General features: G+C 40.2%; 1 protein-coding gene across 3 annotated transcripts in view; it reads right to left on the reverse strand.

Moving 5' to 3' along the window:
• Window positions 1-15,107, reverse strand: part of LOC124041446 (myopalladin-like) — a 34,699-nt gene that overhangs the window by 10,825 nt on the left and 8,767 nt on the right. For all 3 annotated transcript variants that reach the window (XM_046359032.1, XM_046359033.1, XM_046359031.1), the window contains exons 3-4: window positions 5,807-5,982; window positions 5,553-5,604 (exon numbers count right to left, since the gene is read on the reverse strand). In XM_046359032.1, coding sequence (XP_046214988.1) covers window positions 5,553-5,604; window positions 5,807-5,982 — 228 coding nt within the window. The remainder of the gene's footprint in view (window positions 1-5,552; window positions 5,605-5,806; window positions 5,983-15,107) is intronic.

Raw genomic sequence — 15,107 nt, forward strand, 5'->3', positions numbered from 1 at the left:
ATTCCAGGCTGTATCATAACCGGCCATGATTGGGAGTCCCAAAGGGTGGCGCACAATTGTCCCAGCATCATCCGGGTTAGGGTTTGGCCGGGGTAGGCCGTCATTGTAAATAAGTATTTGTTCTTAACTGACTTGCCTAGTCAAATAAAGGTTAAATTAAAAATGGATTCGAACCAAGTTCCCCTCTAGGATTTTGCCCGTGCTGAGCTCCATTACGTTTATTTTTTATCCTGAAAAACTCCCCTACGATTACAAGCATACCAATAACATGATGCAGCCACCACTATGCTTGAAAATATGGAGAGTGGTACTTAGTAATGTGTTGTATTGGATTTGTCCCAAACATAACACTTTGTATTCAAGACAATTAGTTAATTGCTCTGCCAGGTTTCTTGCAGTTTTACTTTAGTGCCTTGTTGCAAACAAGATGCATGTTTTGGAATATTTGTATTCTGTGCAGGCTTCCATCTTTTCTCTTTGTCAATAGATTAGTATTGTAAAGTAACTACAATGTTGTTGATCGATCTTCAGTTTTCTCCTATCACAGCCATTAAACTATTTAACTGTTGTAAAGTCACTATTGGCCTCATAGTGAAATTCATTAGCGGTTTCCTTCCTCTCCGGCAACTGAGTTAGGAAGGACACCTGTATCTTTGTCGTGACTGGGTGTATTTACACACCATCCAAAGTGTAATTAATAACTTCACCATGCTCAAATAGATACCCATCTACCAATAGGTGCCCTTCTTTGTGAGGCATTAAACCTTCCTGGTCTTTGTGGTTGAATATATGTTTGAGATTCACTGCTCGACTAAGGGAACTTACAGATAATTGTATGTGTCGGGGTACATAGAATAGGTAGTCATTCAAAAATCATGTTAAACACTATTATTGCACACAGAGTGTGTCCATGCGACTAGTATGTGTCTTGTTAGGCACATTTGTAGACCTGAAATTATTTAGGCTTTCCAAAACAAAGGGCTTGAATACTGATAGAGGAAAATATGTTTGAAATGACTAATTATGTATACATTCCAATCAGAAACTGACTAGTCCAAATGCTATAATGTACTGTCCCTCTTGCTCCCTTTCACAATTGTATATAATGTAGTCAGGAAGTTAAGTAACAATTAAGGTCTGTTCTTTAAGTTCATTCAGTTGTACAAATCTCCAGGTGGTGGGAACGGGCCATCTCCAAAATGGTCGGGAATGTTGATTTATGCTGACTGGCCTTGACTTCATGCTGATAACGCGGAGGCTTGAGAATTAGAGGGGCCCTCTGTTTGTGAAACGGAACGTTTGGAAAACGCTGACGTCATTTTCAGTTTATAACCTGTGGTAATGAGTGTGAGCATGGAGTACTCATCGAGAATAAATGCTGAACTTGTTTTTTAAGACTGGTCTCTTGCTAATTCATGCAAATGATAAACTTACAACTTATCATGAATTAGAAATGAGTGCGAATTTAATTGGTTTTGGCAATAAAACATAAGGGAATTAAAAATTCCTCTATCAAATACTTATTGACTCAAGACATTACAGCTTTTCATTTTCTTTTTAAAAAGGCCACAATCGGCATATTATTATGACCATCGAAATGTTACCTATTAACATCAGATTCAACAATAATATCAAGGGGCTAGAAATCCAGGGTTTAAAAACAAAGGTGTCATTGTACGCTGATGATGAATGTTTTCTATTAAATCCACAGTTTTGATCCCTCCACAGCCTCATAGAGGATCTAGATCACCTTTATTAACTCTTTAGTCATATCCCAGTTTACCTATTTGCTTATGGACCTGCAACTAACAACTTGTTTTTTAAATTATATGAGCAAAAGATATTCCATTTTATTTGTAACGTCAAGACCTCTCACTAAAGCCTTCAGTCATACAAAAACAATACTTAAATCCAAACTAGTTCTCTACCAGATAGGCAAGAATGGCTCACCCCTTGTTCAATAATGTCATTTTTCCCTTTATTCATTTACCAACCTCTCACTTTCAGTTATTTGAAAATGAAATTATCTCCAAAATTTCACTATTTTTAAAATAAGCCATATAAAGTTGGTTGCAATTTCAGTTTAATCCACCAGAAAAAAACTCAAATATACTAATTGATATAAAAACATTAGAATTATTATATATTTTTTTATGGTATACTCTTTGTAAATAATATCATAAATACGACTGGTCCAACAGACAGGTCCCAGGGCTCTTCACTGGCCATGGCAGAACACTGACATTCCTGTCTTGCAGGAAATCACGCACAAAACGAGTAGTATGGCTGGTGGCATTGTTATACTGGAGGATCATGTCAGGATGAGCCTGCAGGAAGGGTACAACATGAGGGAGGAGGATGTCTTCCCTGTAATGCACAGTGTTGAGATTGCCTGCAATGACAACAAGCTCAGTCCGATGATGCTGTGACACACTGCCCCAGACCATGACGGACCCTCCACCTCCAAATCGATCCCGCTCCAGAGTACAGGCCTCAGTGTAATGCTCATTCCTTCAACGACCATCCTTCTGACCATCACCCCTGGTGAGACAAAACTGCGACCTGTCAGTGAAGAGCACTTTTTGCCAGTCCTGTCTGGTCCAGCGACGGTGGATTTGTGACCATAGGCGATGTTGTTGCCGGTGATGTCTGGTGAGGACCTGCCTTACAACAGGCCTACAAGCCCTCAGTCCAGCTATTTTGGACAGTCTAAGCACTGATGGAGGGATTGTGCGTTCCTGGTGTAACTCGGGGAGTTGTTGTTGCCATCCTGTACCTGTCCCGCAGGTGTGATGTTTGGATATACCAATTCTGTGCAGGTGTTGTTACACGTGATCTGCCACTGCGAGGACGATCAGCTGTCCGTCCTGTCTCCCTGTAGCGCTGTCTTAGGCGTCTCACAGTACGGACATTGCAATTTATTGCCCTGGCCACATCTGTTCACGCAGATGTGAACAGGGACCCTGGGCATCTGTTCACACCCAGGGTCCCCCATCTGTTCACGCAGATGTGCAGGGACCCTGGGCATCTTAATTTTGGTGTTTTTCAGAGTCAGTAGAAAGGCCTCTTTAGTGTCTTAAGTTTTCATAACTGTGACCTTATTTGTTTACCGTCTGTAAGGTGTTAGTGTCTTAACGACCATTCCACAGGTGCATGTTCATTAATTGTTTATGGTTCATTGAACAAGCACAGGAAATAGTGTTTAAACCTTTTAAAATGAAGATCTGTGAAGTTATTTGGATTTTTTACGAATTATCTTTGAAAGACAGGGTCCTGAAAAAGGGACATTTCTTTTTTTTCTGAGTTTATATAGAAATGTCTGCTCTATCCAAAATAACACCCAACTAATTGCAGCATTACTGTAAAATGGAAGAGGCAAGTGGAAGGGGGAGGAAGGTAAGGAACCTGTCTGTTGGCCCAGCATTAAGAAAATTGTGATAAATAAAAATGCATACCAGTTTCATTTATGCAGCAAAAAAATTGACAGCTGTGCCATCCAGATTGCTAAATATTTGGGAAGAGATTTTCGATGTACCGATTCTATGGCACATGGTTTATGAACTGATGCACAAAATGACACCGTGATTCAAAACAGAGTTTTTCAATTTCAATTATTATACAAAATTCTTGCAACCAATAGAATGTTATATACAGTGCCTTCAGAAAGTATTCAGACCCTTTGACTTTTTCCACATTTTGTCAAGTTTACAACCTTGTTCTAAAATTGATTAAAACATATTTATCAATCTACACACAATACCCAATAAAAACATTTTATTTTTTACTTTTGCCAATTTCGAAAAAATCAAAAAACGGAAAAATCACATTTACATAAGTATTCAGACCCTTTACTAAGTACTTTGTTGAAGCACCTTTGGCAGCGATTACAGCCTTGAGTCTTCTTGGGTATGACGCTACAAGTTTGCCACACCTGTATTTAGGGAGTTTATTCCATTCTTCTCTGCAGATCCTCTCAAGCTCTGTCAGGTTGGATGGGGAGCATTGCTGCACAAATATTTTCAGGTCTCTCCAGACCCTGCCTCTGAAATACCTCCCCACAGTTTGATGATGCCACCACCATGAGTCACCATAGGGATGGTGCCAGGTTTCCTCCAGACGTAACACTTGGCATTCAGGCCAAAGTGTTCAATCTTGGTTTCATCAGACCAGAGAATATTGTTGGTCTTAGAGTCTTTAGGTGCCTTTTGGCAAACTCCACACATAATGTCATGTGCCTTTGACTGAGGAGTGGCTTCCGTCTGGCCACTCCACCATAAAGGCCAGATTGGTGGAGTGTTGCAGAGATGGTTGTCCTTCTGGACTGTTCTCCCATCTCCACAGAGGAACTCTAGATCAAAGTCAGAGTGACCATCGGGTTCTTGGCTTTTCTCCCCCGATTGCTCAGTTCGTCTAGGTGGTCAGCTCTAGGAAGAGTTCCAAACTTCTTTCATGTAAGAATGGAGGCCACTGTGTTCTTGCAGACCTTCAATGCTGCAAACATTTTTTGGTACCCTTCCCCAATCCTGTCTCGGAGCTCTACGGACAATTCCTTCGACATTATGGTTTTTGCTCTGACATGCACTGTCAACAGTGCAACCTTATATAGACAGGTGTGTGCCTTTCCAAATCATGTCCAATCAATTGAATTTACCACAGGTGGACTCCAATTAAGTTGTAAAAACATTTCAAGGATGATCAATGGAAACAGGATTCACCTGAGCTCAATTTCGAGTCTCATAGCAAAGGTTCTGAATACTTATGTAAATAAAGTATTTCTGTTTTTTATTTTTAATACATTTGCAAAAATGTCTAAAAATCTGTTTTTGCTTTGTCATTATGGAATATTGTGTGTAGAATGATGAAGAAATGTTTTTTTTTAAATACATTTTAGAAATAGGATGTCACGTAACAAAATGTGGAAAAAGGGAAGGGGTCTGAATACTTCCCGAATGCACTGTAGGTGGGAGGGGTTGAGGGGAGCTGAAGGGTGGGATTAAAAACAAACAAAAGATAACTCATGTGAAATATAATGTGTCCGTAAAAATGTATATCGTCTGTATAAGCTGGAAGTAGAAGCCTAAGTGTTGTTGTCCATTGCTGTACTCTCATTAGGGGAGGGGTGGTAGGGTTAGGGGAAAGTAATAAAGGAAAATATATTTTCAAAAAAATATATGGGGTATTGGATCATGCAGACAATAACATTGATAGAAGCCAAAATCTACTTGCAATATTCAAGCTGATCCACCCCAAAAAATAAATAATAATAATAATTTGTAATAATTTCAAAAAACACAATTTCCCTTTGACATTGTGGGCTATTGTGTGTCTAGGCCAGTTACAAACAAATCTCAATTGAATCCATTTTTAAATTCAAGCTGTTACACAACAAAATGTGGAAAAAGTCAAGGAGTGTGGATACTTTCTGAAGGCACTCTATGTGCTACAGTGAGGCCTCTTACATTGCAGAATTGAAGTATTTGAATCTTGCTTTCACTGCCGCAATTAAACACTTTCCAATTCTATTTTGAGTAGAGGAAGAGTAGTGTACTCACTGTGCTACATGCTCAAAATGTTGTTCCCCCTCCGAATCTGTAGAGGAGGCACCTGTAAAACACATAAAAGAGAGTGATGTAGAGCTCAACAGTAGGGATGATCTTAGTATGATTGTCTATATTAATATGTTTTAATTGAAAATGAAACATTTGAACCAGAAGAGATACAAATGAATTACATCAGCATTACATCTTTATGTGACGATGCACTCTAGATGGGTCACTTGACTTGAAGGTCTAAACTCAATGGTCACCTTCGATGTAGATTTCTGCAGATGTCGAGTCTGTGCCATAGAAGTTGGAAGCAAAGCAAGAGTACCGCCCTGTGTCTTCCTCGAATGCCTCGGCAATGATCAGAGAGTGCAACTCGCTGTTGTTGATGATCTGAATGTCAGGGCAGTTCTCCAGCTCCTTCCCCTCACAAAACCACCTGGAAAGCCAGAAAATGCATATGCTCCTTTTAGTGTCATCATCACATTAGGGATTGAGCCCATTGAGCATAATCAGTCAAAAATAATCGAACCGTTTCAACTTTAAAATATAAATTGATGTTATATTTGAAAAAAAAACTCACAATTTTTCTGCGTTAGCAACTCTCCGACAGTCATAACTTATTAGTGTATGTGGTGAGTGTCTTGACCCAGTGTGTATGTCAGGCCAACTGTCAGTAAGTGTAGCCACAATCTTGGGAGTTCTGGTGAGCTCTCTTTCACTTTAAAACAAGAAGCCACCACACCACCCTACAATGCCAAGTGAGCACTTAGTGGAAATATGGATTGATGTAAATTGTAAACGAGCAAAATTCTTAAGATGACAAATTGGCTACTGTTCCTGACTGTGACTGTGGCATTTCTACACCTGAACATATTTAGGCTTTCCATAACAAAAGGGTTACCTACTTATTGACTCAAGACATTTCAGCTTTTCATTTGTAATTCACTTGTAAAAATGCCTAAAAACCTCATTCCACTTTGACATTATGGGGTATTGTGTGTAAGCCAGTGACGCAATATAATCTATTTCAATATGAATAAAAAAATCAATTCAGGCTGCAACACACTTTTTAAATGTTTAAGTCAAGGGGGTGTGAATAATTGTTGAAGTACACCCCAAAAGATGTGATATAGAAAAGGTCTCGCTACTTTCACATTTTTTTTTAAACTTCAATATTCCGTTAGAGATGTTCAAGAGTGAGGTTGAGGTTGTCTTTCAGGCTAGGTGTAGAAGCTGTCTATTAGTTCCAGTATGATATCAATGGAGTCCTCGACCAGCTAGAATGGAAACATAAAGACACTCGTTTGATCAGAGAGATGATTTAAATTCAAGTGCATGTACTATATTTAATATAATATCAAAGTGTGCCAGTGCCACAGAAAAAAACATGTTTTGGTTTAAATGTAAGAAATTCGGTGCCAACATAGTACAAGTGCCTACACAGGCCATATTGACATTTTAAGATTGTGATTATCTATCATACTTCCAGTATTTAGGTTGGGATTTTGAAACAAATTGAGAAAATCATTCAAATGACTTCAGCATATGTATATTGAAACGCATTTCAAAATGAAATTGCTTAAAAGCATATAGTATTGCTAGAGTATTTGACCTGTACTAAGTCCAAATATGTCAAATATATGATGCAACTCATTATCTTTTTGTGAACTACAGATGTTTCTGTATCGTACTATATTTAGTCTATGGACACATGAGGTTACTGTTTTTTACACATTTCAAGAATCAAGTCATGTGAATAAATGTTCAAATGATCAGATCTTAAACATTTTGGTACAGAACAAAAAACATAAACACAACATGTAACAATTTCAAAGATTTTACTGAGGAAATCAGTCAACTGAAATAAATTCATTAGGCCGTAATCTATGGATTTCACATGACTGGGAATACAGATATGCATCTGTTGGTCACAGATGCCCATTCCATAACCCCACCGCCACCATGGGGCATTCTGTTCACAATGTTGACATCAGCAAACCGCTCGCCCAAACAATGCCATACACATGGTCTGTGAGGCCGGTTGGACGTACTGCCAAATTCTCTAAAACGACATTGGAGGCAGTTTATGGTAGAGAAATTAACATTAAATTATCTGGCAAAAATGCTGGTGGACATTCCTGCAGTCAGCATGCCAACTGCACGCTTCCTCAAAACTTGAGACATCTGTGGCATTGTGTTGTGTGACAAAACTGCATATTTTTAGAGTGGCCTTTTACTGTCCCCAGTACAAGGTGCACCTGTGTAATGCGCTGTTTAATTAGCTTCCTGATATACCACACCTGTCAGGTGGATGGATTATCTAGGCAAATGAGAAATGCTCACTAACAGGGGTGTAAACAAATTTATGCACAACATTTGAGAGATTTTTGTTCATATGGAACATTTCTGGGATCATTTATTTCAGCTCATGAAATATGGGACCAACACCTTACATGTTTGCGTTTATATTTTAGTTCAGTGTAGATTGTCAGGACCAATATACAGTGCATTCGGAAAGTATTCAGACCCCTTCCCTTTTTCCACATTTTGTTACGTTACAGCCTTAATCTAAAATTGATTAAATACATGTTTCCCTCATCAATCTGTACACAATACCGCATAATGACAAAGCGAAAATATGTTTTGGGGAAATTTTGCAAATGTATTAAAAATTACAATTAAAAACAAAAAACAGAAATATTACATTTACATAAGTATTCAGAACCTTTGCTATGAGACTCAAAATTGAGCTCAGGTGCATTCTGTTTCCTTTGATCATCCTTGAGGTGTTTCTACAATTTGATTGGAGCACCTGTGGTACATTCTATTGATGGGAAAAAAAATATTTTTTAACCGTTATTTAATTATTATTTAACTAGGACAAATTCTTATTTACAATGATGGCCTACCGCGGCCAAACCCTAACCTGGAAGACGCTGGGCCAAATTGTGCGCCACCCTATGGGACTCCCAATTTTGTCCGGTTATGACACAGCCCGGAATCGAACCAGTGGTTCCAGTCTGTAGTGGCGCCTCTAGATGCAGTGCCTTAGACCGTTGCACCACTCAGGAGCCCCCAGTGTTCCTGACTGGCCAAGTTACAGTTTTGGTTTAAATCTACTTAAAAATCTATGGCAATGATCAACAACCAATTTGACAGAACTTGAAGAGTTTTGAAAATAATAATAGGAAAATGTTGCACAATGCGGGTGTGGAAAGCTCTTACAGACTTACCCAGAAAGAATCACCACAGTAATTGCTGCCAAAGGTGCTTCTAGTATTGACTCAGGGGTGTGATGAATACTTAAGTAAATTAGTTATTTCTTTCATTTTCAAACATTTGTAAAACATGTTTTCACTTTGTCATTATGTGTAAAGAATTTAATCTATTTGGAATTCAGGTTGTAACACAACAAAATGTAGAATAAGCCATGGGGTATGGCACTGTATGTAACTTCAACACTGTACAAATTATTATAGCCCAGTGTGACCTGTATCCTGTATCCAATGTATCCTGTTTCCCCTGTAAACCTAAAGGCTGCAGATCAACCGGCTGCTCCATCTTTACATTCAGTGGTCTGTGCTGTGTCTGTTTGTGAGGAAGACACACCCATCTGTACTAAAGAACATCCACAGGAGAGGTAAACCTGGACGACGCTGGGCCAATTGTGCGCCGCCCTATGGGACTCCCAATCACGGCCGGTTGTGATTCAGCCTGGACTTGAACCAGTTTCTGTAGTGACGCCTCTAGCCCTGAGATGCAGTGCCTTAGACCACTGCGCCACTTGGGAGCCCCATGTTTTGGAAAAGCACACATCTGTCTATATATAGGCCCCGCAGTTGACAGTGCATGTCAGAGCAAAAACCAAGCCATGAGGTCGAAGGAATGGTCCGTAGAGCTCCAAGACAGGATTGTGTCGAGGCACAGATCTGGGGAAGGGTAGCAAAACAATTCTGCAGCAATGAAGGTCCGCAAGAACACAGTGACCTCCATTATTTTTAAATGGAAGAAGTTTGGAACCACCAAGACTCTTCCTAGAGCTGGCCACCTGGCTAAAATGAGCAATCGGGGGAGAAGAGCCTTAGATAGGGATGTGACCAAGAATCCGATGGTCCCTCTGACAAAGCTCCAGAGTTCCTTTGTAGAGATGGGAGATTTTTCCAGAAGGACAACCATCTTTGCAGCACTCCACCAATCAGGCCTTGATGGTAGATTGGTGAGACAGAAGCCACTCCTCATTAAAAGGCACCTGACAGCCCGCTTGGGGTTTGCCAAAGGGCACCTAAAGGACTCTCAGACCATGAGAAACAAGATTCTCTGGTCTGGTGAAACCAAGATTGAACTGAATGCCAAGCGCCACATCTGGAGGAAATCTGGCACCATCCCTATGGTGAAGCATGGTGGTGGCAGTATCATGCTGTGGGGATGTTTTTCAGCGGCATGGGCTGGGAAAATAGTCAGGATCGAGGGAAAGAGGAACAGAGCACGTACAAAAAGAGCAAGTGCTAAGTGATCCTGGTCCAGAGCCAACCACAGGAGTATTCAGGAGCCCGCTCTCAATGACTGTAGGCAACCTGCTGCTGTCGCTCTGCTAATCGTTAGATGGGGGAAGGAGAGGAGATAGGGTGCACACATGGGTAACTGGGGGGTCCTGCCTTGATAGGGTAACTGATTTAAAAAACTGCAAAATAAATACATGTGGCTAGTCAATTGTGTGAGTCAGGGGCTGGGCCCAAGTCCATAGGGAGCCCAATAGGGGAAAAAAAAGAATAATTGTTTAATTTATTTATTTAATTTTTTATCCAACCACAGGAGCCGGCCCTCAATGTTGAAAATATACCAGAGAGCATAAGGCACTGCATCTCAGTACTAGAGGCATCACTACAGACCCTGGTTCCATTCCACCCTGTATCACATCCGGCCGGGATTGGGAGTCCCATAGTGCGGCGCACAATTGGCCCAGCGTCGTCTGGGTTAGGGTTTGGCCATCATTGTAAATAAGAATTTGTTCTTCCCTGACTTGCCTAGATAAATAAAATAAAAATAAAGGAAACACCGACACAGTTTCTTAAAAGGGTGTTTGGCCACCACAAGCTGCCAGAACAGCTTCAATGCACCTTGGCATACATTCTACAAGTGGACCTAAACCATGCCACGACAGTACATTGTAGAGCCACCTTTTGCAGTGATTACAGCTGCAAGTCTCTTGGGGTATGACTCTATAAGCTTGGCACATCTACCCACTGGGATTTTTGCCCATTCTTCGAGGCAAAACTGCTCCAGCTCCTTCAAGTTGGATGGGTTCTTCTGGTGAACAGCAATCTTAGTCATACTACAGACTCTCAATTGGATTGAGGTATGGGCTTTGACTAGGCCATTCTAAGACATTTAATTGTTTCCCCTTAAACCACTCAAGTGTTGCTTTAGCAGTATTCTTAGGGTCATTGTCCTGCTGGAAGGTGAACCTCCGTCTGTTGGGGAATAATCAGAATTGGTTGGTAACATAGGTAAGATGTTTTATATTCATCATATGTGTGTAAGTTACTTCTCATCAGAATGTGTTTGTATAATACTGTGGCGGGGTTGCAGTATCTGTTCTATGTCAAGACTAAGTTGCTTGGGCCGGAGAGAGGGGAGAGGTCAAGCGTGTATCTCTTGGCTCCACAATGTCTGTGTGCCAGTCAGTGTGTCTCTGTGATCTTGTCAAGATATGATGGATTTGTAATATGGCTGTTGATATGGAGGATTTGTTTACGGTTCTGAGTTTGAGAAAAGTGCATAGTTTAGGAGACAAAGCTGACCGATGAATTATGCCGATGCTGTCTTATCCTGTGTTTTTTTTTGCTATAAAGGATCTCAGTTGAAATGTGGAAGGGACTCTCAGAGAATTCATTGATAGACACTGAATTGATCTGAGAGTCACAGGGTTGTGATAGAGCTCATATAATTAAAGATGGACTTTGTGATAACTAACTCTGACTTGTGTGTGGTTTGCTCTCATGATTTGGTAAATAGAGGAAATTTCCACGACACGTCCCAGTCTCAAATCTCTGGAAGACTGAAACAGGTTTCCCTCAAGAATTTCCCTGTATTTAGCGGCATCCATCATTCCTTCAATTTTGACCAGTTTCCCAGTCCCTGCCAATGAAAAACATCCCCATGGAGTTCTAGGGGTGATGAAAGGTGTTGGGTTTGCCTCAGACATGGCGTTTTCCTTGATGGACAAAAGCTACATTTTAGTCTATTCTAACCAGAGTACCTTCTTCCATATGTTAGGGTAGTCTTCCAGATGCCTTTTGGCGAACATCAAACGTGTTTGCTTATTTATTTCTTTAAGCAATTGTTTTTTTCTGGCCACTCTTCCATAAAGCCCAGCTCGGTGGGGTGCTTGGCTTAAAGTGGTCCTATGGACAGATACTCCAATCTCCTCTGAGGAAATGTGCAGCTCCTTCAGGGTTATCTTGGGTCTCTTTGTTGCCTCTCTGATTAATGGCCTCCTTGCCTAGTCTATGAGTTTTGGTGGGCGGCCCCCTCTTGGTAGGTTTGTTGTGGGGCCATATTCTTAAAAAAATGTAATAATGGATTTAATGGTGCTCCGTTGGATGTTCAAAGTTTCTGATATTTTTTCATAACCCAGCCCTGATCTGTACTTCTCCACAGCTTTGTCCCTGACCTGTTTGGCGAGCTCATTGGTCTTCATTGGTCTTCATGGTGCCACTTGCTTGATGGTGCCACTTGCTTAGTGGTGCTGCCGACTCTAGGGCCTTTCAGAACAGGTTCTGAGATCATGTGACAGATCATGTCACAGATTAGATTGCACACAGGTGACTTTATTTAATTAATTATGTGACTTCTGAAGGTAATTGGTTGCACTATATCTTATTTAGGGGCTTCATAAAAAGGGGGTGAATAAACATGCACACACCACTTTATTTTTTCCTTTTTTTTCTCTTCAAAACAAGTTATTTTTTTCATTTCACTTCACCAATTTGGACTATTTTGTGTATGTCCATTACATGAATTCCAAATAAAAATCCATTTAAATTACAGGTTGTAATGCAACAAAATAGGAAAAATGCCAAGGGGGATGAATACTTTTGCAAGGCACTCTATATGATATTATTTGTATCCCTCATTTACTCAAGTGTTTATTTTATTTTAGCAGATACCAGTTGCCTACTGTTGGGAAGGCCGCAATTTGGCCAGCATGGGTGCCAAATATACAGCTTGTTGCTTTGTGGCCATATACATAATCCATAGAAGGGTTTTATAACCTCTTACCCTGGCAATTCGACTATTGAACTCATGGGTACACCAGCAATGGCTGCCAGTCCTGACTTGAATCGGAACTGCCATCTATGGATTATATTTCTATGGTTGCTTGTAGCTGTCTGTTTGCCTTTTTAAAATTTCAAAATACAATCGAGGGAAAAACACAAATGCCTACTGCTGAAAAGAGAAGACTAATCTGTCTGTAGACTCCCAATGTTTAGCAAACAGCAGCACTGTTTTTCAAAGTAGCTCCTCTTGAGACTCATCCCAAACCATCTCAATTGGGTTGAGGTCGGGTGGTTGTGGAAACCAGGTCATCTGATGCAGCACTCCATCACTCTCCTTGATTAAATAGCCCTTAAACAGCCAGAAGGTGTGTTTTGGGTCATTGTCCTGTTGTAAAACAAATGATAATCCCCAATGATCACTCAACCTTAACCCAATTGAGATGATTTGGGATGAGAAGGACTGCAGAGTGAAGGAAAAGCAGCCAACAAGTGCTCAGCATATGTGGGAACTCTTTCAAGACGGTTGGAAAGCATTCCAGGTAAAACTGGTTGAGAGGATGCCAAGAGTGTGCAAAGCTGTCATCAAGGCAAAGGGTGGTTACTGTAATGGGAATTTTAACGTTTGTGCTGTTCTATAAACCAATTTCTGTGTTTATGCAAGTGGCTGACTGTACAAATCCTCATTATCAGTAGCTGCAATTTGGCAGTACGCCCAGACCTTGTTTTGAGAACGAACGACTGTGTTTTTATTTTATTTGTACCTTTATTTAACTAGGCAAGTCAGTTAAGAACAAATTCTTATTTTCAATGACGGCCTAGGAACAGTGGGTTAACTGCCTGTTCAGTTTTCAGAACAGACTAAAGATATCTCAGTTTCAAGGTCTCAGCTTAGAGAGGAGAAGCCTTGTTATTGTTCTGTCACATGAATGAAACAAAAAGGTATTGATCAATTCATTCATTAATCAATAAATTAATTCACTAAATCATGCAAATATAACTTGTCTGTGTATAGCCGTATAAAAGACAACTGCTGGGTCTGCTCAGGAGGAGCTCCTGATTGACATGTGTACTGTGGTGCATTGAGTTGGTTGAAATCTCTCCAGTGCAGTGAAAATAAACAATGATTCACTTAAGATTGACTTCGAGTGTCCCTGTGTAAGAATTTTTCCACAACACTACTTTGAAGAATATAAAATAGATTCTGATTTGTTTAACACTTTTTTGGTTACTACATGATTCCTTATGTGTTATTTCATAGTGCATGTCTTCACTATTATTCTACCATGTAGAAAATAGTACAAATAAAGAAAAACCCTTGAATGAGTAGGTCTGTCCAAACTTTTGACTGGTACTGAATGTAGGGGACATCACTGGAAAAGCGTGTCATTTCTAATGAGTAAGGTTCTAATTTGAAAGTATGAGTAGCAGAGGAGAAGGCAAAGACTGCGTAGACTGCCTGGCTGCTGCACCTGTCAAGGCTATTTTCCCTCCAGGCCCTAGCTTAGAGAGGAAAGACCCCCCCCCCCCCCCATCCCCCAACAGAGTCCCAAAGTTAAGGCGACTATGACTGGGTGTCCCAATCGTATACACACAATACTAAACATAGACTGAGAATAGACACAATACTATTCCCTGACACACCAGAGCTACTAAACCATAGAAGGTGATACCGAGCACGCTTAATACTGAGAGAACATAACCATGACGTCAAGAACTAACGCGAGTTAACAGACCAACTGATAGACGGCAAAGTTTATTTGCCACATGCACAGGATACACCAGGTGTAAAACAGTACCGTGAAATGATTTCCCAACAATGCAGTGATAATATAAATATAGATCAAATACAAAACATAAGTTGAAGAAACATGAGAATGCAAGTATATTCAGGTCAGTGACAGTACCCTATTCAATGTGCAGTGGTACTGGAGTGGTTGAAGAAGGTTTATACATAAAAAGTGACCGGTAGTAGAATATACATATAAACAGGGCTGAACAATTACAGGTAGCAGGAATATATAAATACTTATGGTAAAATACTAATGGTGATACATACAGTACAAGTCAAAAGTTTGGGCACACCTACTAATTTCAGAATAATATAATAATAGTGAAGACATCAAAACTATGAAATAACACATATGGTGTACTGTAGTAACCAAAAAAGTGTTATAAACAAATCAAAATATATTTTAAATGTGAGATTCTTCAAAGTAGCCACCCTTTGCCTTGATGGCAGCTTTGCGCACTCTTGGCATTCTCTCAACCAGCTTCATGAGGT

The sequence above is a fragment of the Oncorhynchus gorbuscha genome, linkage group LG08 (assembly GCF_021184085.1).
Source record: "Oncorhynchus gorbuscha isolate QuinsamMale2020 ecotype Even-year linkage group LG08, OgorEven_v1.0, whole genome shotgun sequence".
Taxonomy (NCBI): domain Eukaryota; kingdom Metazoa; phylum Chordata; class Actinopteri; order Salmoniformes; family Salmonidae; genus Oncorhynchus; species Oncorhynchus gorbuscha.